Genomic DNA, 24,278 nt, shown 5'->3' on the forward strand with positions numbered 1-24,278 from the left:
CATCCCAGCTCTGCTGCGTTTGCTTGCCGGTCACTTGAGTGACCTGCCAAACCCTTCTAGGCCGGCGTGTTTCTTCATGTGAAATGGGGTTTCACTGAGAGGATCCACTGAAGCGCTGAGCTCAGTGCCTCCCTCGCTGATCTTACCTGCTCTTCTGATCGTGGCTGACTTTCCCCTCTCCTCTGGCTCTTCTTTCCATTCCATTAGTATTGTCTTTGGTGACAGGCGCCGCGCACTGCTCCAGTTACCGCTGATGTGCCCCAGCAACTGAGAAGCCTGCTGTTGGTTCAGTTTGTGGGGGAAAGCAGAACCAGCCATCCTCTTCCCTTTCCAAAAAACAAATCATCCTAAATGCTTTCCTTCTGCCTTGGCCCTGTTCCAGTCTGCCTTTTCCTTTCCATTTCCCCTGCTCCTGACTTCGATCAGGTCTTTTTTAAGCTTCTTCTGTTTAGTAGTTTTTAAACCAGTCCTTCTGTCTCCACTATGCACAGTTCTGTCTTGTCCCCGCTGCTGCCCTGCGGAGTCAACTTTGTTTTCCGTGATTGCTGAAATGCCCTCCAGGGGCTTCCCTCACCGACTAGGGAAGTCTGGCTCAGTGGCTTCCAGCGTGCCTTTCCCCCGTGGTGACCTTTCCCTTCTTTGTTTTTCTCTCCAGTCTTCCTGCTGGTTCCAGTCTGTTGAATCGCTTAACCCATTGTCCAGAGTGCCACATTGTTTCCTTCTCTCATGTCTGTATGCCCCTTAAAGTACCTGCCTGCCCTTCTCTGCTTTCCTGAGCCTGCCTGGCAAAATCACAGGCATCTCTTCAGACACTGGGAGGAAGTTTTTCTTTCTTTCTTTTCTTTTTGACACATTTTAAACTTTTTATTTTATATTGGGATATAGCCAATTAACAATGTTTTGATAATTTCAGGTGAACAGTGAAGGGGCTCAGCCATACATACACATGTATCCATTCTCTCCCCAATTCCCCTCCCATCCAGGCTGCCACAGAAAATTGAGCAGAGTTCGCTGTGCTGTATAGTAGGTTGATCCATTTAAAATATAGCAGCGTGCACACATCTATCCCAGACTCCTTAACTATCCCTTGCTATGGGGAGGGTTTTCTGATTTCTGTTCTTCCCACTTTTTCCATCTTCAGTTCAGTTCAGTTCAGTCGCTCAGTCGTGTCCGACTCTCCGCGACCCCATGAATCACAGCACGCCAGGCCTCCCTGTCCATCACCAACTCCCGAAGTTCACTCAAACTCATGTCCACAGAGTCGGTGATGCCATCTAGCCATCTCATTCTCCGTCGTCCCCTTCTCCTCCCGCCCCCAACCTTTCCCAGCATCAGAGTCTTTTCCAGTGAGTCAACTCGTCGCATGAGGTGGCCAAAGTATTGCAGTTTCAGCTTTAGCATCAGTCCCTCCAATGAACTGTGCTCACATCACCCTGATGAGACTTCTGTGTGAATATACTCTTATTGCACTTGATTATTTACATGTCTGTCATTTTCTCTTAAGGGATCATGACTTTTTCCTAGCTGTTCAAAAAATGGTTTTGAATGAATAAGTAGACAGGTGAACTAAGTCATTCAACTTCTCACGTTGAGAAAACCCATGGTATTTATTTGTTTTTGTGATGATTTTGATGGTATCTTTCTCACCTATTTGAAGTGGTCTTATTAAACAGAAATTGCAGTTGGACTTGAGAGAAATAACTTTCCTTGGAAGGAAAATTATGACCAACCTAGATAGTATATTAAAAAGCAGAGACGTTACTTTGCCAACAAAGGTCCATCTAGTCAAGGCTATGGTTTTTCCCGTGGTCATGTATGGATGTGAGAGTTGGACTGTGAAGAAAGCTGATTGCCGGAGCAATCGCTTTTGAACTGTGGTGCTGGAGAAGACTTTTGAGAGTCCCTCGGTCTGCAAGGAGATCCAGCCAGTCCATTCTAGAGGAGATCAATCCTGGGTGTTCATTGGAAGGAGTGATGCTAAAGCTGAAACTGCATTGCTTTGGCCACCTCATGCGACGAGTTGACTCACTGGAAAAGACTGATGCTGGGAAGGACTGGGGGCGGGAGAAGAAGGGGATGACAAAGAATGAGATGGCTGGATGGCATCACCGACTCGATGGGCATGAGTTTGAGTGAACTCCGGGAGTTGGTGATGGACAGGGAGGCCTGGCGTGCTGTGATTCATGGGGTCGCAAAGAGTCGGACACGATTGAGCGACTGAACTGAATTGAACTGAACCCATACCAATTTTGAAGGGCCGTTTCCTCAAATCTTACCAGTTTTTCTCCCAACCTAATGTTCTTTTTGTAATTACATTGAACCATTTGAAGCTTCCGGTATCCAGCCATTTCAGATGCTAGTTTCAAGTCCAGACTGTCACCTGTGCTTCCGACTGACTGCCTGTAGGTTGGAGTTTCCAGTGACCACATCATTGACTTATAGAACTCAGAGAAACATTTTACTTACAGATCGCTGGTTTATTATAAAAGGATACAACTCAGGAACAGCCAGATTAAGAGATACATAGGGCAAGGTATCTGGGAAAGAAAGCATCGTGTGTCATTCATGGGGTCTGAAGAGCTCGGGTACTGTAGTCCTTTGGCTCAGCGCAGAAGAGAATTCAGTGAGAGGTGAAGGGGTAGATAAGTGATTTATTAGAATCAGACGCTTATGAGGCTTACAAGTGGATGGGGGAGAAATGCCATGCCGAGAATTTACTAGGCTGCAGTTTTATAATCAAAGGAAAAGTGGGGAGAGGGAGACGACTTCTTTGTCTCTCTTGAGTAGACATCATGTCTCCATCATCAGCTCCTCCTCCAGGGTGGGCAGGGGAGTTTTCTCGTCCCTACGTGGTCAAGCTAGGTCCACAAATTATTGTTTTCCACGTGTGAGGAGAGGGTAGGGGTGGGGATGAAAGTTGCTACCAGTCAATACTCTGGGTTGGGAGATCAAACTGGGAAACATCTCTTCCCTGGGATTATATACTTTTGGCCACATCATTATAGCACTAAGGTCTTCCTGTAGGTTCTCTGAAGGCTAACTCTGTTTAGAGGAAAGAAGAATCTTTTCTTTCCTTGAATGAGAGAAAACTACTATTAAAAAATTATTCTCACAGTTGTTAAAATGTAAGGAAGACTTTCAAGACTATAGCAGTAAGGGCCATGACTATTTCAGTGGAAGAGAGAGATTGGGTTCAAGTGCAAATATAGCAAAGGCGGCTGGGGATGTATAGCCAATGAGCAAACTGAGGGTGCCAGTAGGTGGGAAGTTACTAAGAGGAGATGTCAATGGCAGAGGGATTCTTTTTGGACTGGCCTAATAGGATTCTTGCTAAAGGCAGCCCACAGATTCATACATCAAAGATGGAAGAGGAGGAACTTGAACAGTTACTAAGTATCGGGGGGATTCTCTGTAAACTGATTCAGCAAGATTCTTGTGCAGCAGCACTTGTCAAAAAGAAGGCTCTGAGGTTTCTGTCTAAAGTTTAGTCAAGGAGAGAATCTGTCTCCTGAATCGCAAGTGCTACTTCAGGAGGTATAATTCAGTCCACTGAAGAGAGGTCACTGAGCTGGCCTCTGGTGCTGTGTCCCGTGGAAGTTCTTCCCCAAGGATAGCACTCTTTTTTTTTTGTTTGTTTGTTTGTTTGGTTGGTTGGTGTTATATTATTGGCAAATGCAGCAATTGGATGTTAAGGTGGAAGAGAAATTTTTTTCCTTGTAGGAGATTGCGCTTCCATGCCTTCATAATAAAATACAAGTGAATGTAAACCAGACAAATATTCTCAACCTCCACTCCTTGTAGCTGTTTATTTTTCAGTTTTAGATGGAACCTTGCCAGGAGTTGTGAGGTACTTGAGGAACATTTATTGTTAAAAATAAATCTTGGGAGCCACCTTTTATCACAATATAAAAATTTATGACTCAGGATTAGTAAAGCCTTTGGATTCTAAGGATCTAATGATATTATAAACATTTTTTAAAATATTAAAATACTTGGATGATTAGAAGTACTATATATGATAAAATAGGAAATCTTATGAATAGAATATTCTGATAATTCTAATATATCTTTATATAAAACTCTAAATACAGAAATTTGTATTCTTTGGGCACATGAGCAACTGAGTATCTTTTCAGGTTTTGCCGAATCTTCAAATCCCTAAGAGATAGGACTAGATATATTAAGAGCATCGCTTAGAGATGAGTGCTTAGGGTAAGGCATCAAATTCTAATCAAGCTGAGCGTGCATGCAGATCAAAGTGATGGGAGACTGAATGGGAAAGAAGCCTGTAATGAAGCACCTCTGTGAACCAGGAGGTGCTGGTGGGGCTTGCTCACTGGGGCAGTGCCTGCAGGCGGGACACCAGCCTTTCTACTCCTGGGAGTGCAGGTGGCCAGGAGAACCTGTGCGCTGAATTGGGGCACTGCTGATCCACGTTGTCATGGTGTATTTCCGACTTCAGATGAAGCTGTGCATCTTACCAAATTAATGTAAAGTCTGAACATGAGACAGAGAAAGTTTATGCTGTTTGTGGTCTTAGTCACGCCATTAATAATAAAAATGTTCCTGTGCCAGGTTCTCAGAGGCACCGTGGCTGACTTCCCTGGATTTGATGAGCGGGCTGATGCAGAAACTCTCCGGAAGGCCATGAAAGGCTTGGGTAAATTCAGCCTTCTCTTTGTTCTAAAAAAAATGTGACGCTTGTTTTTCTGAACAAAATGTCTTATTTTACAGTAAGACTAATTTTAGAATATTTTGAGCTGAACGTACGTAGAAGGTAATTAAGATAACAAAAATAATGACTAACCATCCCTAGTATTTAGTCTGTAGAACTGGACAGGAGTTAGATTCAGCCTCCGTATTTTTTTAGCTTTTCAGCTTTACTTGCACAGTAGCTGATTGGGTAGACACGCAGACATTTCTCAGGGGGATGAGACGTGTAGCCTTTTGCTCTCAAATCTGGTTCTGTAAGTGTCTTGCATCCCACTGTCTTCTCTTTTGCTGTGTTTTTGTTTTTTTTTGTTTTCTTTTTTCGCTCCTTTGGAAACCTCTCACCATGGGAATTCCCACAGATAACTGCTGCCCTGATCCTCAGGCTCCTCCTGCACTAATGTCCATGTGAAGGGCTCCATCTTTCTCAGACTTGATGCTCTGAGCCCAGCACTCTGCGTTCTGAACGTCTCGTGCGGTCTCCTGCTGTAGTGGGGTCAGGTGCACGGCCTTCCCTGGGGCTCCAGCCCACTTTCTCTGCCAGCTCACAACACCGCCTGGTGTGTCCCCTGATCCAGCTGCTCTCCGGTGATCACCTCTTCAGAAAAGACCTGGGTCTTCCTACTGCTGAGCTTTCCCTGAATTCTGAAAGCCAGTTTCCCTTCTTTATATCACTGCCTGGCAAAATCTTTTCATTCTTTAAGGCCCTTTTGGGTGGGATTTACCTTTTCCAAGAAGCTTTTCCCAAAACTGTCTTCCACTACTTGTCAGCTTAGAGAACCACCTCTGAACCCCCGTTTAACACCTGGACCTCTCCTAAGGTCCTTGTCACATTCTACCTTAGCTTGGGATTATTTGTATTTTTTTTTTTTTTCCTACATTGTTTGTAACTTGAAACCAGGGTCTGTATCTTTTCTCCTTTCTCAATATCCTGTAACTCCCAACACATTGTGCCTTGTGAAGAAGTCTTACTTGAATAACTTTTGTTACAAGAAAAACTAGGTGCATTAGTTTTTAAAAAGTGAAAATTTTTGCATCTACTTTATCATGTTTATGGGTAGTATGCATTGTTGGAAATAATATCATTTTCATATTGTAAACTTTGCATTTTAATAAATGGTTTAATAAAATATTTTTTATGAGGCAAGGAATTGAAGTGACTGGGGATCTGGTTACAGAGGTTTTTGAGAGAGGGGGCACGGGAGCCAAGGTGTAATGGTTCGAACGTAATTGCAGGCACGGATGAGGAGAGCATCCTGACTCTGTTGACATCCCGCAGTAATGCTCAGCGCCAGGAGATCGCTGTGGCTTTTAAAACTCTGTTTGGCAGGGTAAGACCGTACTTCATTCCAAGGTAGAACTGTGAGAGCAGCTTTATCTTTTAAGACTAGTTTGAAAATCTACTGGTATTCTTTTGTAAATATCATTTATTTTATGATCCTGACATCCTATTCCTCCTTTTTTCTTTTCTAGCTTCTTAGTTATGAGCTGTCGGTTAAGATGCTCACCCAGCTTACCTTCATGTGATTGGTTTTCCTTGCTTGACACCTTGTAGTTGCTGAAAGATCTCGTGGTGCTAACAGATCTTCCCTTCTGTGTTTCACACTCAGGATTGTATTATCTCCCAGGTGTAAACCTGTATTGCACCGTGTTTTGTTATGACGCAGTCACAGTCTGGTTCCATTGGAGTCATGTTTTAATAAATGAATTTTAATTCACTGGTTTAAATGTTCTTACTTGATTAACAACTCAAAGTAAAAACTAAATTTGTTACTGAGTGAATTAGTACAGACATGAAAACATGAATGTACTTTTGTTATTCTGAAAATTTTTGTTCGTTATCTAGAAACAAATAAACAGGGAAAGAAAGAAAGAAAGAATTTTAAACACAAGTTCTGGTTGCCTGTGTTCTGAAACTGAAGTGGATACGAAGTACTGCTTTTGTCTTTGAAATTACACAGACAAGTTCCCCATAATAGCAGCTGTCCTGCAGTAGTCAGGGGCATGGTCATGAATTCCAGGCATCTGTTATGTCCTGGAATACATAATCTGTTATGTCTTAGAACATATTCTGTATTAGAACATAGTATGTTTTATATTATAGTATTATTAGATATGGAGAGAAGAGAAAACATTGTTTTGTTTAGATTCAGTAGATCAAATTTTGTTCCTTGTAAAAATGCATTGATTTTTTTTGAGGGGGAGTAGTTTTTTGCAATAGACATGGTTCTCAGAACAGTATTTTAAAAATATTTTTAGCTTACTTTAAAAATAGTCATTTTTTAAAATCTCTGAAAGTAAGAAAAACATCTTAAAAACAAATACCTTGACATAAGAGTGTCTTTACTTTGCTCAAGTCGTAGGTCAGGTGTCAAAAGTACATCATGCAAAGCTATAGGGTATTGTTTAGCTCATGCATCTTACTTCTACTTGGAGATAGCAGCGTAATGAATTCATTAGTGCAAAGGGCTGCCGTTCATATTCAAGAAGAATCTCCTTAAAGTTTCTACCTGGTTCACAACTTTATATTTTCTGTGTACTAGGACCTTCTGGATGACCTGAAATCAGAACTGACTGGAAAATTTGAAAAATTAATCGTGGCTCTGATGAAACCTTCTCGGCTTTATGATGCCTATGAACTGAAGCATGCTCTTAAGGTGAAATGATGAGTGCAGGGAACATTCCTGTCATGTATAATATTTTGTGTTGGTAATTACTTGATGGTGTTTTTTATATTAAATTGATTTCACTGAGGGTTTCTTGAAGGACAGAATTGTTGGAGGCAATAAGAAAAGGAGGGAAAAAAATGACAAGTGTGTTATTTAACCCTTTTGTATAGTTAACTCAATAATAGTGTTTTTTTAATTTTTAATATATTTTACAGGCTTTTATGTTTTATTTCATGCTTGTTTCCTAATTTTGAGATATGTTTTCAAAATGTTACAGATTAATTATTCAGTCCTTTAGTTTGGAAAGTTACCTGATTAGGCAACAATATTGTCAATAGTTTTAGCTTAAAAGATGAAGTTTTGAAGAGAACTTTGAGGTCAGAAAGATTTTCTAATACCTTTTTGTACTTTCCTGTACTTCTGAATACTAAAATGAAGCAGCTGGTAAGCTTGATATAATTTCATTGTAGCAAGTAACTTAAATGTATATTCCCTTGCCTGGTGTTTGGAATGTTGTATAAAATATGACTACATTGAATCATTTGTTTAGGTTTATGGGACTGGAAGGAAGCTGAAATTGACAACCAGATCGTCATGTAGCTCAGATGGAGGGAAGAGAGGTCTTGTCAAGTTAGAACCTTTCCATACCACTTCATTTTCTTACAGTGATTCTCTGGGATAAAGAAACTCTTTTTTCAGCCTTCTGAAATGTTCGGTTCAGTTCAGTTCAGTCGCTTAGTCGTGTCCGACTCTTTGCGACCCCATGAATCACAGCACACCAGGCCTCCCTGTCCATCACCAACTCCTGGAGTTCACTCAAACTCATGTCCATCGAGTCGGTGATGCCATCCAGCCATCTCATCCTCTGTCATCCCTTTCTCCTCCCGCCCCCAATCCCTCCCAGCATCAGAGTCTTTGGCAGTGAGTCAACTTGTCGCATGAGGTGGCCAAAGTATTGGAGTTTCAGCTTTAGCATCAGTCCTTCCACTGAACACCCAGGATTGATCTCCTTTAGAATGGACTGGTTGGATCTCCTTGCAGTCCAAGGGACTCTCAAGAGTCTTCTCCAGCACCACAGTTCAAAAGCATCAATTCTTTGGCGATCAGCTTTCTTCACAGTCCAACTCTCACTTCCATACATGACCACTGCAAAAACCATAGCCTTGACTAGACGGACCTTTGTTGGCAAAGTAATGTCTCTGCTTTTTAACATGCTATCTAGGTTGGTCATGACTTTCCTTCCAAGGAATATGTGTCTTTTAATTTCCTGGCTGCAATCAGCATCTGCAGTGATTTTGATTTTGGAACCAAAAAAATAAAGTCTGACACTTCTCCACTGTTCTTCCATCTATTTCCCATGAAGTGATGTTAGTAGTAGCTAAAATTTTGCCAGAGCATAAACCTAGTTTTTTTCAGTGTTTCATTTTTGGTAAAGAAACAGAAATATAAAGAAATCAAGTCTTCATTATGTTATCTTTTAAAATTAAGTTCAGCTGAGTCATTTCTTGTGTCTTCTGGTTTAGCAGTGTAGATAAGACTTTTATCAGGAAGGAAAGCAAACTACAGTTACTCTTCAAAACTGCAGAAAGCAAGTGCCAGTCCCTTTATACTGATACAGCAACTGGTTCCTCATAACTAAGCCGTGCCACATTAATTGTTGCCTTCATTATAGAGTTTCCCTGTGAGCCATAGACACTTAATTTGAGGACAGAGTTGCTTACGCTTTGAGGTACATGTGATTTAAGTGTCGGTGTTCGTCTGTGTAAATTTATGTAAACTTTTCATTTTAATATTTTACCATTATTATTTTCTGTTCCATTAAAATGTTTCATTTTTAAACTATTTAGAATTAAACTGATAAAATTACAAATTTATGTGATCTGTTATATATTATGTATATACATAACATACAGTAAACATTTTTTATTAGACAAAAAATGATAAAATTGCCTTTAGAAAGAAAATTAATATCAAGTTTTATATTTCTTTAACTAACAGAACCCATATACAAGATGTGAATGTTATGTTGGATAGTATTTCCGTATTTTTGCAATTTGAATAACAGCTATTCTGGGAAAATCACTTTCTTTTTAATCTTATTAGCATTTTTTTTTTCCTATAAAAAATAAATCTCCAAACAGGGAGCTGGGACAGATGAAAAAGTCCTGACAGAAATTATTGCGTCAAGGACACCTGAAGAACTGAGAGCCATAAAACAAGTTTATGAAGAAGGTAAATGTTTCCAGTTACACTTCCCTTCATTTTTGCTGTCACTGTTTCGTTTCTCCAAAGTGAATGCAGTTCTTTACAGTTCCAGGAGGCAGGCCATACACAAATGGATGAGTGAGTGAATGAGTCAACAGATAGGCAACAATTCAAAGTAGTTTCTTTTTCGTAGGAAAAGACTGTCTTTTTTCTGTACCTGTAACTATTTTAGTATTTGTAAGAACCTTATGATGAGGCTGGAGCTTATTTTCACACAGGATTTACAGTCAGTGTAGGAATATACAGGTTGTCTCTTTAACACTAAAGTTAAGATGTAAGTGGTCTTTCTTCCTTAAAAACATTGTTTTATGTTCAGTTCAGTTCAGTCGCTCAGTCGTGTCCGACTCTCCGCGACCCCATGAATCACAGCATGCCAGGCCTCCCTGTCCATCACCAACTCCCGGAGTTCACTCAAACTCATGTCCACAGAGTCGGTGATGCCGTCCAGCCATCTCATTCTCGGTCGTCCCCTTCTCCTCCCGCCCCCAACCTTTCCTAGCATCAGAGTCTTTTCCAGTGAGTCAACTCGTCGCATGAGGTGGCCAAAGTATTGCAATTTCAGCTTTACCTTGCCCAAATCAGAGGTGATAATGTCTGAGTACATGTATGTTGTTTTAGCTAAGCACAGTACTTGAATACTCTGCATTTTGACTTTTCTTTTTTGTTTTTTTTTTTTTAACAAATATGTGTGTGTGTGTGGAAAAAAAAAATCTTTGATCTGAAGCATCTCCTGTTAATGGAACCAAAAGAATGCAGTGAAAAGTAGAAGTAGAGAGTTCTTTGCTCATCAGATTTTCTGTAGAAGATTCTGCCTTCTGCCTGACAGGAGGGTCAGACCATCCAGGCTGTCAGCTCAGTCAGCAGGTCTCCAAGCCTCGCGCCTGCAGCTTGGAAAACCGGTCCCTGTCTTGCCATTAGTCTGTTCATCTTAGAAATGACACTGGAACCCAGCTAATTAGAACTGTGAAATCTGTGGCAACTAAAGAATGACCTTTTGAAGTGCTGGATCTCTCTTTCCTGCTCCTGTTTTTATCGTTGGATAGCTCCAAGCCACTAAAGCAAAGGGGATATATGTATCTCAGCTGCAGCTGATCACTGTTGATTCTTACCTGATACAGCATTCAGATATCTCTCTCCGGGGATATTGACACGAATGAGTGAACCTCTGTACTGCTGGATGGCAGACGCGGTGCCCTTAAGAGCATAGTAACTGTGTGTGGTCTGTCCATTCCCTGTGTTCGTGTGCCCTAGCTCTGTGTCCAGCAGTGTACTGGCTGTCATGAAGGATGCAGAAGATGCTCCTGTCCTCAAGGAGTTTGCAGTCTGTTTAGGGGTGACGTGATGTAGAAAAACTTCAAGAGTCACAGGCTAGTAAAGTTCAAAACATGTTTAATGCAAGAATTCACTCAGAGAAGAGAAGTCACTGTGGCTTTGGGTGTTAAGGGAGGCTTCACAGTGCAGTTGGACGCTGAGCCAGGGTTTCCAGACAGGTGGACTTTGCGTGGGTGAAGTGGGCATTTTCCGTCCTGTGCACCCCCTGACTGCCGTGGTGTGGAGATGGGGTTGAAGGACAGAGAGAGCCTGACTGGGGACAGGGGGGATATGCATGTCCACTGTGGAGACAGGGTGAACAGGACCGCTGCAGTCAGCCCCTGTTACAGGTGGTCTTGTACGACTAGAGTAGAAGCTTGGGCATGCTTCAGAGGCACTGTAAGCTCCTGAATGGATAGTGGGGGACAAAAGGGACAATTGAGGGAGGGGGGAGACTTGAGTCAAGAGACTGATTAGGTAGCTGTATTAGGGGAGGTAAGCTGGCCAGTTGTGGCTCAGCCTAGGTTGGTGGGAGGTATGAGAAATACATCAGAGAGAGGAGAAATATTTAAAAGCATTTGATGGTTGATTATATATGTATAGGCGTGGAGTAAAGGAAGGAATAAAAAATTCCATCAAAGGTTTTGTGTTTGAGCAACTGATTGAAATAGATATATATATCTTTTGTACTTGTAGAAGTTTCAAGCTTTTAAAGTTTGTGTCCTTTCAAATAACAAAAAGTATTTAAATGCCTTGGAGTAACACCTTCAGTGGGCTTCCTTGGCTCAGTGGTAAAGCATCTGCCTGCCAATGCAGGAGATGGAGGTCTGATCCTTGGGTCAGGAAAATCCCCCGGAGAAGGAAATGGCAACCTACTCCAGTATTCTTGCCTGGAGAATTCCATGGACAGAAGAGCCTGGTGCGGTATCGCCCATGGGATCGCAGAAGACTCCATTAGCGACAGACTTTCAGTACCCTCAGGAGCTGTTCCTTTAATAGCAACTGGTTGAGAGACAGTGAAAGGTGCCTCTGCTGCTGCTGCTAAGTCACTTCACTTGTGCAAATCCTGGTCCCCTTTGCTGTGGTTTTATGTTGAACAGCTGGAAATAGAGGAGGGGAAGACATATTTAAAAATATCCCTGCTGTCTCTCAGAAATAACTGTTGCAGAGGAGAAATACCTTGTTAGGGAAAGGCCATTCCCCAAAGAAAAAAAAAACTCAGAATATTAGAGAATGGGAGACCTTAGGAGATGAATCATGTAAAACATTTGAAAGGAAAGCAAAGCAAGAATTTGAAATTAAGATTGATTATATTTTAGAGGCTTTCCAGCACCATCCAGTATCTACAGATGAATAACTGCATGGGTTGAGAGCATTTCTAAAAAACGAAGTCATGATTTAGGTTTGGACCAAATGCTTTTGGGAGACTGTTTTCATCTAGCCTCTCACTCAAAGCATTTACCCTTCAGTCTGTAGAGTACTCAGAGAAGGAGAAACTATTATGCTAATCAAATATTTCTTCCTTCATGTCTCTTCCGTTTGATTCATGTGGCAAGATACCCTTTTCTAGTTGACAGAAGCTGTAACTAAGTGACATCATTCTGTTGCAGAGTATGGCTCGAGCCTGGAAGATGATGTGGTGGGTGATACTTCAGGGTACTACCAGAGGATGTTGGTGGTCCTCCTTCAGGTATTGGCTAGAGACTGTTTGTGGTTTGACTAAAAATCTGAAGCTGGACTAGCCTGACATTGGTTAAGTAAGGTCACTTAAAATTCTTGTAATTATTTCTGGTACTTGCTTGATTCTGGCTGTGTGGTGCCAGTGTTTGTTTGTGTTTCAGCATATCTGACCTGAATTCTTAATAGCTAACTCATAGTTGCTTTTTTTCTTTTTAATACCACTATCCTCTTTTACTCATAGATTTTAAAACCAAAAGGGTTAGGTTGGTTTTGAACAGTGCTTGTGTGATAATCTACAATATTGCAGAATTGGTAAGATCTTAATAAAAGTATATTATTCCTAAGAGAAAAAACTTTATGTGCATAACCATCTGGTAGAACTGTTGTTTTTTTTTTTTTGAATGAAAATGCTCATGTCATCCAATAATGTGACATATCTCTTCTAGGCTAATAGAGACCCTGACGCTGGAATTGATGAAGCACAGGTTGAACAAGATGCTCAGGTAAGAGAGACTTAGGTGATGACTTTATTATGATATAAATGAAAAGAAAACCATGCTAATGGGAGACCATAACATCTTACAATAGCATCTAAAAGTAACCTAATGGGTTATTTACAAATCACATGACACATGTAAGTCAATGTCACTTATTTTGATCTGGGCTACAAGATATTTTATCCCAAAGCTGAAAGGAAAAAAAAATAAACTGCATGTAAATATTGAATTCCACCTGGATGTGTTACGTTTCTTTAGATTATGGAACACTCCCAAAATAGAGAATTTTACAGGAAAACCAGGTGTTATGAATGCTACCAGCAATGTGGCAGTCAGTTTCTTGGCAGGAAAGGACAAAGAAGAAAAAATAAAGTATTTTAGTGATAAATGGTGTTTTATTACATAAGAGATGACACGTTATTATAGTATTTGAAGATTCCATCTCCTTTCCTTTGATAGAATTGTAAATAGAATTGTCCTTTCTTCAGTTGCTCTTCAGAGACTCCCTAATGAAATTTTTGTACTTAAGTTGCTTTTAAATCCCATTATAGTCTGAATGTGGTTTGTAAAATAGTCAAATGTAGGAAATAAGTGTTGGGAAATTTGAAACGTGAGACCTGAAAACTGGAAAATGTTAACAAAGGAGTTACTTGGGTTCCTGTACCATCGTCCTGTCTCTCTGGTCATGTTTCCCATATAGGCTTACCTCGGAGATAGTGTGGGTTTGGTTCTGGACCACCACCCCAAAGTGACTATCAGAATGAAGCAAGTTACAGAAACTGTCCTGGTTTCTCAGTGCATGTAAAAGTTAGGTTTACACGATGCTTCAGTGAGTGTGCAGTAGCATTATATCTAAAAACAGTGTATCTCCTTTAAACGAACAGTACTCGAGCTCAGTTGCAGAGTTGTGTCCAACTCGTTTCGAACCAATGGACTGTAGCCCACCAGGCTCCTCTGTCCTGGGATTCTCCAGACAAGAATTCTTGTGGGTTGCCATTTCCTTCTCCAGGGTATCTTCTCAACCCACAGATTGAACCTGTGTCTCCTGCATTGGTAGGCAGATTCCTTACAACTGTGCCACCTGGGAAGCCCTAAATAAAAATACTTCATTGCTAGAAAAATGCCAAAACAGCTACATAGTAACATCAAAGATCACTGATCACACATCACCATGACAAACGTAATAACAATGAAAAAGTTTTGAAATGTTGTGAGAATTACCAAAATGTGACCCAGAGAGACAAAAGTGGGCAGATATTATTGGAGAAATGGTTCTGGTAAACTTGCCTGATTCAGGGTTGTTTCCAAACCTTCAGTTTGTGAAAAATTAAATATCTGTAAACATGCAATAAAGAGATATGCCTGTAATAAAATATAAAATTTTGATTATTAAGTTATTCACCATTGAAAGAGAAAAAGCTATATTCACTCCTCCAGTTGATTGTTCCCTGTGAAGCAGCCTTTGGATGTGTGATCTGACTTTATTAATAGAAAAGAGGAGAACATTTTTCTAATCTTCATTGGGTTGATTTTGTTATGGTGTTAGGATGCTATCATCTCTGTGTGTGTCTGGAGAAGGAAAAGGAAAGGAAAGGAATGTGTGCGGGGGGCTGTCTGTGAAGTATTTGATGTTTTCCTCATTATCCCTTATAAAATGCAAATCTGTTGTGTCCCATCTCTGTTTAAAACCTTAAAAACCTTCAGTGGAGCTGAGTGTCTGCAGGATAAAGTTCAGGCCCCTAAATGTGGTTTGATCATCTGTCTCTCGTTTTCTTATGCCTCCAGCTTTCTCCTCCCACCCCGTCTCTGCTCCGTCACCTCATTCCTTTTCAGGGCTCAGTCCTCCTGTTGGCTCTTTGCAGGTCGCCCTGCCCGACGCCCAGGCGTGCCGGGCACTCCTTGCAGGGGAGACGGGAGCATCTCAAGCTTCCTGTCACGGCCGTGCCACCTGACCTGGAAGCTGCCTGTTTACCTGAGTGCCCACCCAGGGCATAGGATTAGCACTCAGTTAAGAACTAACGAGTGAACCAGTGCATAACTCTAACATAGAAGGCATCATTTCCATTCTATAAACGAGGAAGCTGAAACCCAGGGGTTTGAGAAACCAGCCTGTGGCCCCCACTGAGTCTCAGTGGAGCTGGAATTTCCACCTGGGCTTATCTGACTCTGAAGCCCTTCCTCTTTCAGTAGACCACAGTCTTGCTGTTCTTACCTGTTAGTTTCTCTTATTTCTCCCTCCCCAAAATGTGCTTATTAAAATAGATTGGAAGGAAAGATCTAGCTTCACCTTGGCCTTGAGGGAACAAAGCTGGAGCAGCTCACACACTCGTACTCCCTGACGTTAGGGCTTTGCGCGTTGTTGAGATGAGCCCTGTGCCTTCCAGGCGGGCATTGTGTGTGCTTCTGTAGGAGCCGTGCTTGGTCCTCACACTCTGAGTCTCAGGAGTGGACTCCTGGCTGCTTCTCAGGAGTCGTGGGCACCGTGAGAGGAGCAGCTTCAGCTGTCTGGTGCCCGCAGCGAGGCCCGTGTTAGCGGGCGGGGGGCTGCTGGTGTGACAGGAGCCCCGCTGCAGGGTGAGGCCACGGAATGCAAACGGGACATGCTCACCTCCGTTTCACTGATTCCTCTGCTCGTAGCACACACTTCTCAGACTTGCAGCGTGCCTGTAAATCCCTTGGAAGTGAAAGTGTTTGTCACTCAGTCAGCGTCTGACTCTATGCAGCCCCATGGACGGCAGCCCGCCGGCTCCTCTGTCCATGGGATTCTCCAGGCAGGAACACTGGAGTGGGTTGCCGTTTCCTTCTCCAGGGGATCTTGCCAACCCAGGGATTGAACCTCGGTCATCTGCATCGCAGGCAGATTCTTTACTGTCTGAGCCACAGGGAAGCCCCGATGAGAATTTCAGATTTCATAATTCGGAGTAATCCAAGACAAATAAAGGGCCCTTTCATAAGCTTTTGAATTTTTTTCTCTGCTGATACCTGGCACCAAGAAGATTCCTATTATTTCAGGGATTTGGTAAGCCTCAGTGAGTCATTCACCTGGCAATTGAACATTCTGTAGATAATTCACTTTTTTAAAAAACATTTTTAGTATGTTGAACTGATTTTACTTCTTCCCGCACCAAATCTTTGTTTTATACTTCCTGTGGAGAGAAAGTTGAGCTCTTAAAGGAAGGAGGGGCACGGGAATCAATATTATTGAATTCCTTCTATTGATTGCCTAACACTGTTCCATGAATGCATTATGTGAGCTATAGAATCCCCATCAGGACTATAGAAACAGTATTCCTACGAAGATGAAGACACTGAGGCTTAAGAAGTGATTGAGTAATTCATCTAAGATGAATAAATACGAACACAGAGAAATACAAGGCCCAGGTCTTGTTTTGATTCCTAAACCTCTGTATTCTTCATGGGAATCGGAGGTTATCACACTGCTTGGGGGAACTGAAAAGCCCCTTCTTAGAGAAGCAGGAGACTGAGCCGGTGTGAGGATCCCTCAGCTAAAACAGCTCCGTGGATATTGGGCATCCTCATCTTAACTCTTACCTTAAAATAAGATAAAAACTTTTGAACGTTGCTCTGACGGTGCCGTCACTATCACGTGTGTTTTATTTAGTATTAGGTTTTTTTTCATACTTTGGATGTGCTGGGTGGCTTGTGGGTTCCTCGTTTCCTGACTGGGCGTGGACCCCATGCGCCCTGCTATGTAAGTCAACCCCTGGGCCACCAGGTTCCCCTAGGAGTAGTTTTAGACTAGATAATGATCCCAAACATAATTCTTACAAGAAAATTAAGGGAGTATAGTTAAAAATAGCCTTCTCACCATTTAGTCCCATGCAAGCTATAGCTACTAAAAAATAACCCTAGAAATACAAAACAATTGATAAGAAAGGAGAGCTTCAGCAGTGCATGAATTATTGTACAGGATGAGTAGTTCCCCACTTTTAAGTGTTAATGTATGTGTATGTCTTACCTATATGTGAGAACATTCTGGAGGTAGTAGCCAGCATCTTCAGAAAGTTGATAATTCTTGGTAATTTAAATTTTCTTATTTATGTTTTTTCTCTGTTTTATAAAATTTATCAATGTGTTATTTTGTAATTAGATTTAAAAAGTTACCTTAAGAGGTCTGTAGAATCCTGATATGGTTCTAAAGGTTAGATACTTGCAAGACTCTGGTAATAACTTCTTAGTTTTGAAGAACATGCTCACATGACCAGGGTTGATACTGTTTATTTTAATCATTAAAATAAATTAATTTCAATATGGGGTGTGACTATGTTTCTCTGGAAGTGTGAAAGGAAACAGATCCAGCGGGAGTATCACCTGTGTTCCCAAACATACTGTGATCAAAAATTCTGCATCCAAACACGTGCTTTGATCACCTCCTGTCATCTGTTTCGCCACCTGTGAGCATAAGGACAGCTCAGTAGTAGTCTCAGCAATTGAACTTGGCTAGCTGTAATAGTATACTTACCTTGAAATGATTAAAACGGTAGTATAAACATTATAAAGATTGATTCTTTGACTTTTAATGAATTATCGACATCTCAATATGTGACTCAGATTTAATGATGATGTTTGTGAATAATTCTTTCAGCAGTGATATGAATATTGGAGAGTATATTCTTTTGCATGTAAAAAAGTAAATATAGGCACTCACACTGTTCAACAAATGTATGTTAAGTGCCTGCTGTATGCCAGGCATGGTGCTATATTCACAGCCTTTAAAAAATTCATGTGATCTCTTACGAATGGGAAAATTTTTTGTAGCTAGCATTGGCTAAATTTCAGTTGTAAAAGAGACTATGGAGTTTTGTCATATATTGCTGAACAACTACAGAGCAAGCATAGCACACATCACAGACCCCTTCCTGGTCTATAAATGGGTGGTGTATGAGCAGTAAGGTAATCAGAACTTTCCACCACACATGTCATTGCTCTTGAATGATTGCAAGTCTGGTAGACACTTTGGAGACATTTAACCTAGCACTGTTGTCCTGCTCTGTTGTTTTGACCCATTAATTTTCTGCTGCAGAGTTCAGTGGTGAGCTTTGAAGTGGCTCCAAACTTAGTGAACTGAGTTTCAGAGTAGGAAACATTAGAATTGAAATATAAATAGGAGTCAGGCAAATTAATCTTCAGGGAATACAACACGTGTCTGATTAAGACCCTGGAAATGAGATGGGAGAACAGTTTATTAATTGAAGTTGAATTTTTTTATAGGCTTTGTTCCAGGCTGGAGAACTTAAATGGGGAACAGATGAAGAAAAGTTTATTACCATCTTTGGAACACGAAGTGTATCTCACTTGAGAAGAGGTGAGTGATAAAAATGTGTATGATACAGGTACTTTGATTGAATTTGAAAGTAAAGAGCCAGTATGCCAAAATACAGTTTGTTGTTTTCTTCCTTTGGTGACCTCGGGAAATCTCATAATTCTCTTTGCTGCCATTGTAGGTTTTACAAAACTCGAGATCCTTATTCTGCTCTTTGCTGTCAGGATAACGAGGGAGATAGGCCACTGGATTGTTACTCATAGTCACGAATCACCGAGCTGTATAGGTGGTGCCTCAGAGCTCCGCTCTGGATTTTCACCGGTCCTTCTAGCAGGTGGTAGTGAGTTCAGTTGCGAGTAACAGGGAACCCTGCTGAGAGTGGCTCTAGGGTGGGGCTCTCTGTCGGGCTGTTGCTTGGCTGGTGTAGCAGGACCCAGGCTCTTTCTGTTCACTGCTCTGGTTCCCTTTCTCATGCTCCGTACCTCATTGTCACAAGACGGCTGATGTTGCTTCAGACGCATGAGCCGTTTTCACAGCAAGAAGACAAGGGTAAACTAATCCTGTCCGTCCATTACTTTTAGTTAATAAGGAAAGAGAAAGATTTTTCAGAATCCTCTCCAGCAAATTTACCTTTGGGTCTCACTGGTTATAATTAGTAAGGAGGGGCTGGGAAATGAGTGAACAAAGAACATTTATAATCTGTTGTTTTGAGCTTGGCACATTGAAACTCTGAGCAAAATCAAGGTTTGTCAGCAAGGATAAAGGGGAAATTTGTGTTTGGTTGGACAGTACCTGGTTAGAGTGAATTTCTTTCTGAAAAAAGTGGTTCCTATGTGATTAAAAAATTATCTTCATGTTTTCTAGTGTTTGACAAATACATGACTATATCTGGGTTTCAAATTGAAGAAACCATTGACCGGGAGACTTCCGGCAATTTGGAACAGCTTCTCCTTGCTGTTGGTAAGTAATTTTATAATGTATATAACATTCATGGTGTTAAGAGCTAAAGTATTTTATTCAGTTGAAGCTATATGTAAAAAATAACCATCAATTTCTTTATGTAAAAAGAGAGCTTAAACATGACATATGGGTGAAGCAAACTCCTAGATTTCCAATTCAGAATCTGCTTTGATGTTGCAAAAAAGTGAAATATCTGGTTATTTCATTTTATCTTACGGAAACACTAAGAGAATTTTTTTTTAGAAATCACTTTGAAGTGGCATTAAAAATATTACTATTTAATTGTGAACTTGAAGTATGGGCATTATTATCTCAAGAGGTAAACATTTTTCTTGTAAATGTTATTTCTGATACCCGTGGCGTTTTTTCTTTAGAATGCCATTCTCACAGTTTTGAAGCACACTGAGAAGTTCGGATCTGATTTGGAAAAATTGTCTTTGATATAATGGAAAATGTGATAGTGGTTATTAACCTGAGTAAATAGTTTAGAATTTTATTTTAGCCAAATATTCACAATAACGTGGAAAATTGGAGGACCGAGTTTGTGCAGTTTATTGTAGTATTATTACATACTCTCCAGATCCAGGGGAAATGTAGTTTGTGAGTTTGTTGTAGTCCCAGTTTTCATATGGGTTTGGAGTGAACCTCTGTCTGCTGTTTGTTCCAAGTACATGGTGTTGAGCTGCCTGTCTTCTGGAAAATAAGCTCAATGTGTGCACGAACCAGCAGTAATAGTAGCCTTTCATTTCAATCTGTAGTTAATGAATTTTAATAGAAATATTTTAGATGGCCCGTTCAAAATAGAATGCACAGAAAAGTTATGACAGTTTTAGTTACCAGTGACTGTTTTTCTTAAGCATTGGAAAAGAGAAAATACTGCCTCCAATCAGCGATTTGTTATTTTTGTGTATTAAGTGTTCCTGTTCTTTTTTTGACCATACCATGCAGCTTGTGGGATCTTAGTTTCCCAAGCAGGGACTGAACCCAAGCCTTTGGCAGTGAGAGCACGGGGTCTTAACCACCGGACCACCGGGGAATTGCCTGTTTTTGAATATTAAGGAGCTTTTATATGGTAGTTTCTGAAACTAGTGGACTTGCGTTCTGAGGAGTCCTAACATACAGTAGGTGTGTGCGTGTTCAGGGAAGGTGCTCTTCTGTTTGTTTGGCTGTTTTTACCAACACAGGCAAGTCTCATACTGCTCTGTGAGAATCATGGATGTTATAGAATACAGAGGGAATACCTAGGTTAGGATTACAGGCAGATAGTCTGAGGTTTGCCAGATTACATAGGGTAATAGTGTACATTATTTGCTTGAATATATGGAAATGAAAACTCCTAGGAGATTTGTATAATTCATGGGGATGAAGAAGGTTGTGGCTTAACAGCGCAGGCTGCCAAAGCTTGAGCAGAAAGGTGGTCATGGCAGAAAGGGGTGGTGAAAACCTGCAGCAGCCCCTGTGCTTCATGCCTTTCTGTGTAGACTTTAGGGCGCTGAGGAGAACTCAGGCCACTGTCTGTGGAGATACTCGGTAGCAAGGAAATCAGAGCAGCTTGTGAATGAGCAGCTCTTTAACCTGTATTACTTTCATACTTGTGTTTAAGCAGAGCCATAGGCACGAGGCACCTTTGATTTTAATTACTTAATCCTTTTCACATTAGAATAGCATGTGACTATTATATTTATTTTCTTAGTGAAATCCATTCGCAGTATACCTGCCTACCTTGCAGAAACCCTCTACTATGCTATGAAGGTAAGTGCATGCCTTGAATCTTCTATCTAAATTATCTCTCTAATATGTTTTAGAGAATAGACCTTGAGGTTTTTTCCCCTTCCTTAAAACAGGTGGTTGAATTCTACTAATTGTTTTACTTTATTGACTCGCCCAACTCAGGAGAGTTTGATGCTGTAATTGACATTTTTAAACAATGTGTGTCTCTCTTTTTCTTTTTCAAAGGGAGCTGGAACAGATGATCATACCCTCATCAGAGTTGTGGTTTCCAGAAGTGAGATTGATCTGTATAACATTAGGAAGGAGTTTAGGAAGAATTTTGCCACCTCTCTTTATTCCATGATTAAGGTAGTAAAAGCTTTCTTTAAAGTATGTTTAGAAATCCTCAGCAGGAAAATAAATAGCGTGGAAGACATGGATGGGAGAACCTGATTCTTCTGTCAACTTTAAAATTCTAGTGGTGTGATTAGAGCTCTGAGGTACAGAATTTGGCATAATGTCTCCTGAAGTGTAGATGCTGGCTCCCGGGTGAAGGGTTGGCTCTTGGTGAGGCTGAGGCTCCGGGTGAGCTTAGAAGCATTATTTAGTAGTGGTGACAGATGACTCACAAAATCCAGTCTTGTCCCCAATAATGTTTGTTCTTTCTGCCTTGTATCAGTTCCAGCTATCTTTATCAGTTTCTCCTTTCTTTTATTAATATATTGGTCTTTTCTTTCTTGTCTGTTATCACCTGGTTTCTAGTATTGGTTCATAGTTAAACAAAGTACCAAGCAAGTCATATTAGGAATAAGTAAAGAGCTTAAGTATTGCTCTCATTTTTGTTCTTTTAAAAGAAAGGGACACTGTGGTTTGTGATTAAATTTGGCTTAAAGCCTTCTGAATTTTTCTTTCTTTTCCCTTCCTCCCTCTCCCCCCTACCCCCGGCTTCATTCCTTCCCTGCTTCCTTCCTTTCTGTCTCTTTCTGTTTGATAAAGGGGAATGTGGGTTGTGTGCAAAGCCGTGTTTCAGTTGAGCCAGCTTTTTCCTTATATGTGTGCGTGTGTGAGATGTGGCTTGGCTGATGGGCTCTACAGAGTTCTCCCAGTGACTCAGAGCTTGAAACATAACTTATCACACATATCTGTGCATGAGACAAGCAGAGGCAAAATGTACCTTGCCCTCCTGTCTGAGGCAAAGCCATACAGCCAGGCAGTCCCCGTGTGGCCCACCCCTACATGGCCAGACATACACTGTGTGATAGAGACTTAAGTTTGTTCAGAAAGCTTGAGTTGAACATGGTTATGAAAGCTTCCCTGTTCTCTGTGTTAATGGAGGGGAGAATATACTTCTCTGTCTTAGATAGGACTGAGCTTTTAAGGGGAAAAATTATAAAGTTAAACATTAGTCGCATCAGTAGGATACTCTCTATAACATCCCTGATGTGAAAGTCACTCGGAGAAAAGTCGTATGAATAAAACATGTTACCAGATCTGTCTTAATGTTTTCTTTTCTGTGGCTTCTGTAAGTCCTGAAGGTTAATGGAGTGCATTTGGGTTTCAGGGGGACACGTCTGGGGACTATAAGAAAGCCCTCCTGCTGCTCTGTGGAGGCGAAGATGACTGACGGGAGCCTGGGGAACCACCCCGTGCCGTGTCCGCCCAGCACCACTGCCTTCCTGCAGCTCAGCTCACCGCACTCTGCACGCCCGTGATGCGCACACTGCCTTACCTCACGCTAGCACGCTGTGGCCAAAACACACACGTTGTAGAAGAACATAGCGGTGCCCCTTTCTGATCTATAGTTAAGATCTTTCTCTTTAACTGTTGTAGCACTAAAGTGTACTTATGTTACTAGGACTAAAGTCTGGATCATTTATATTTTCCTGTGAGAGGCAGACTGCTTTCACCCTTTTTAAAAAGCTTCATTTATATTAAATTGATAACCATATTACCTTAATCGGAACCTTAGCCTTGAAATTGTGAACTCCTGGAAGTGTCATTAATCAAGTTTGCTACCAAGTTAAACCTAAAAAATTATTGTGGTTGCAATCAAAAGATTAAAGAATAATAAACATTTCCGTCTTCCTGAATTTCTCGTGGGTGTATGTCTAGAAAACTTAATTGATTTAACGTATTGAATGAGAATATATATTTTTCAGGCTGGTCAGCTGACAGTGTTATCAGTTGACAACTGAATTGTCGAAAGTTCTTAAAAGTTGGCTTTTGGTTGAAAAGCATGAAATACAACACTGCAGAATGAATTTCCTGTGCAGTAGGGGATGAGGGAGGAGTTGAAGAGGGGACTTCTCTGGTAACTCAGATGGTAAAGCACCCACCTGCTGATTCAGGAGACGTAAGAGATGCTGGGGTGGGAAGATCCCCTGGGAAAGGGAGTGGCTACCCACTCCAGTGTTCTTGCCTGGAGAATCCCCTGGACTCTCAGAGGAGCCTGGTGGGCTATAGTCTGTGGGGTTGCGAAGAGTCGGACACAGGTAACCAACTGAGTACATACATCGTATGTGACGAGCCATGAAGCGGTCTCGTTTATTGGTAGCATGCTTATGTGGGCATCAGTTAAAGCAATGCTAACACTAGTTGCTTATTGGAAAAGCTGATTTAAAAACTTAAACTAAAAAATAAAGCCCAAACATTCCTTATGTGAAAGTCACTTGGAGAAAAGCCGTATGAATAAAACATGTTACCAGATCTGTCTTAATTTTTTCTTTTCTGTGGCTTCTGTGAGTCCTGAAGGTTAACGGAGTGCATTTGGGTTTCAGGGGAACACATCTGGGGACTATAAGAAAGCCCTCCTGCTGCTCTGTGGAGGCAAAGATGACTCATGTGACCCCGGGGAGACACCCCACACCACATGTATCTTGTCCATCTGTATATCTTCAGTAGAAAAATGTATTCCGATCCTCTGCCCGTTTTTAAGTCAAATTATTTTTTGTTGTTACTATTATTTGAGCTCTTCATATATTTTGGATACTATCCTCCAATATTTTGGATATTAGTCCCTTACCAGACATAGGATTTGCAAATATTTTCTCCCATTTGTAGGGTGCCTCTTAATTTTGTTGATGGTTTCCTTTGCTGTGCAGAAGCTTTTCAATTGATGTAACCCTACATGTTTATATTTGCTTTTGGTGTCTTGTGGTTTCAGGTCTTGCATTCATAACTTTAATCCGTTCT

The 24,278-nt window shown here is 41.1% G+C and overlaps 1 protein-coding gene across 1 annotated transcript in view; it reads left to right on the forward strand.

Moving 5' to 3' along the window:
- Nucleotides 1-23,176, forward strand: part of ANXA5 (annexin A5) — a 33,102-nt gene extending 9,926 nt beyond the window's left edge. Inside the window, exons 3-13 of the mRNA XM_055434245.2 lie at nucleotides 4,576-4,660; nucleotides 5,947-6,041; nucleotides 7,254-7,367; nucleotides 9,521-9,611; nucleotides 12,566-12,645; nucleotides 13,082-13,138; nucleotides 18,365-18,458; nucleotides 19,281-19,376; nucleotides 21,070-21,128; nucleotides 21,333-21,455; nucleotides 22,648-23,176. Of these exons, the coding sequence (XP_055290220.1) occupies nucleotides 4,576-4,660; nucleotides 5,947-6,041; nucleotides 7,254-7,367; nucleotides 9,521-9,611; nucleotides 12,566-12,645; nucleotides 13,082-13,138; nucleotides 18,365-18,458; nucleotides 19,281-19,376; nucleotides 21,070-21,128; nucleotides 21,333-21,455; nucleotides 22,648-22,710 (957 nt within the window). The 3' untranslated portion in view covers nucleotides 22,711-23,176. The remainder of the gene's footprint in view (nucleotides 1-4,575; nucleotides 4,661-5,946; nucleotides 6,042-7,253; nucleotides 7,368-9,520; nucleotides 9,612-12,565; nucleotides 12,646-13,081; nucleotides 13,139-18,364; nucleotides 18,459-19,280; nucleotides 19,377-21,069; nucleotides 21,129-21,332; nucleotides 21,456-22,647) is intronic.
- The last annotated feature ends 1,102 nt before the right edge of the window (nucleotides 23,177-24,278 follow it).

Source organism: Moschus berezovskii, chromosome 5 (assembly GCF_049115385.1).
Source record: "Moschus berezovskii isolate FMDL1 chromosome 5, NW_MosBer_1.0, whole genome shotgun sequence".
NCBI lineage: Eukaryota > Metazoa > Chordata > Mammalia > Artiodactyla > Moschidae > Moschus > Moschus berezovskii.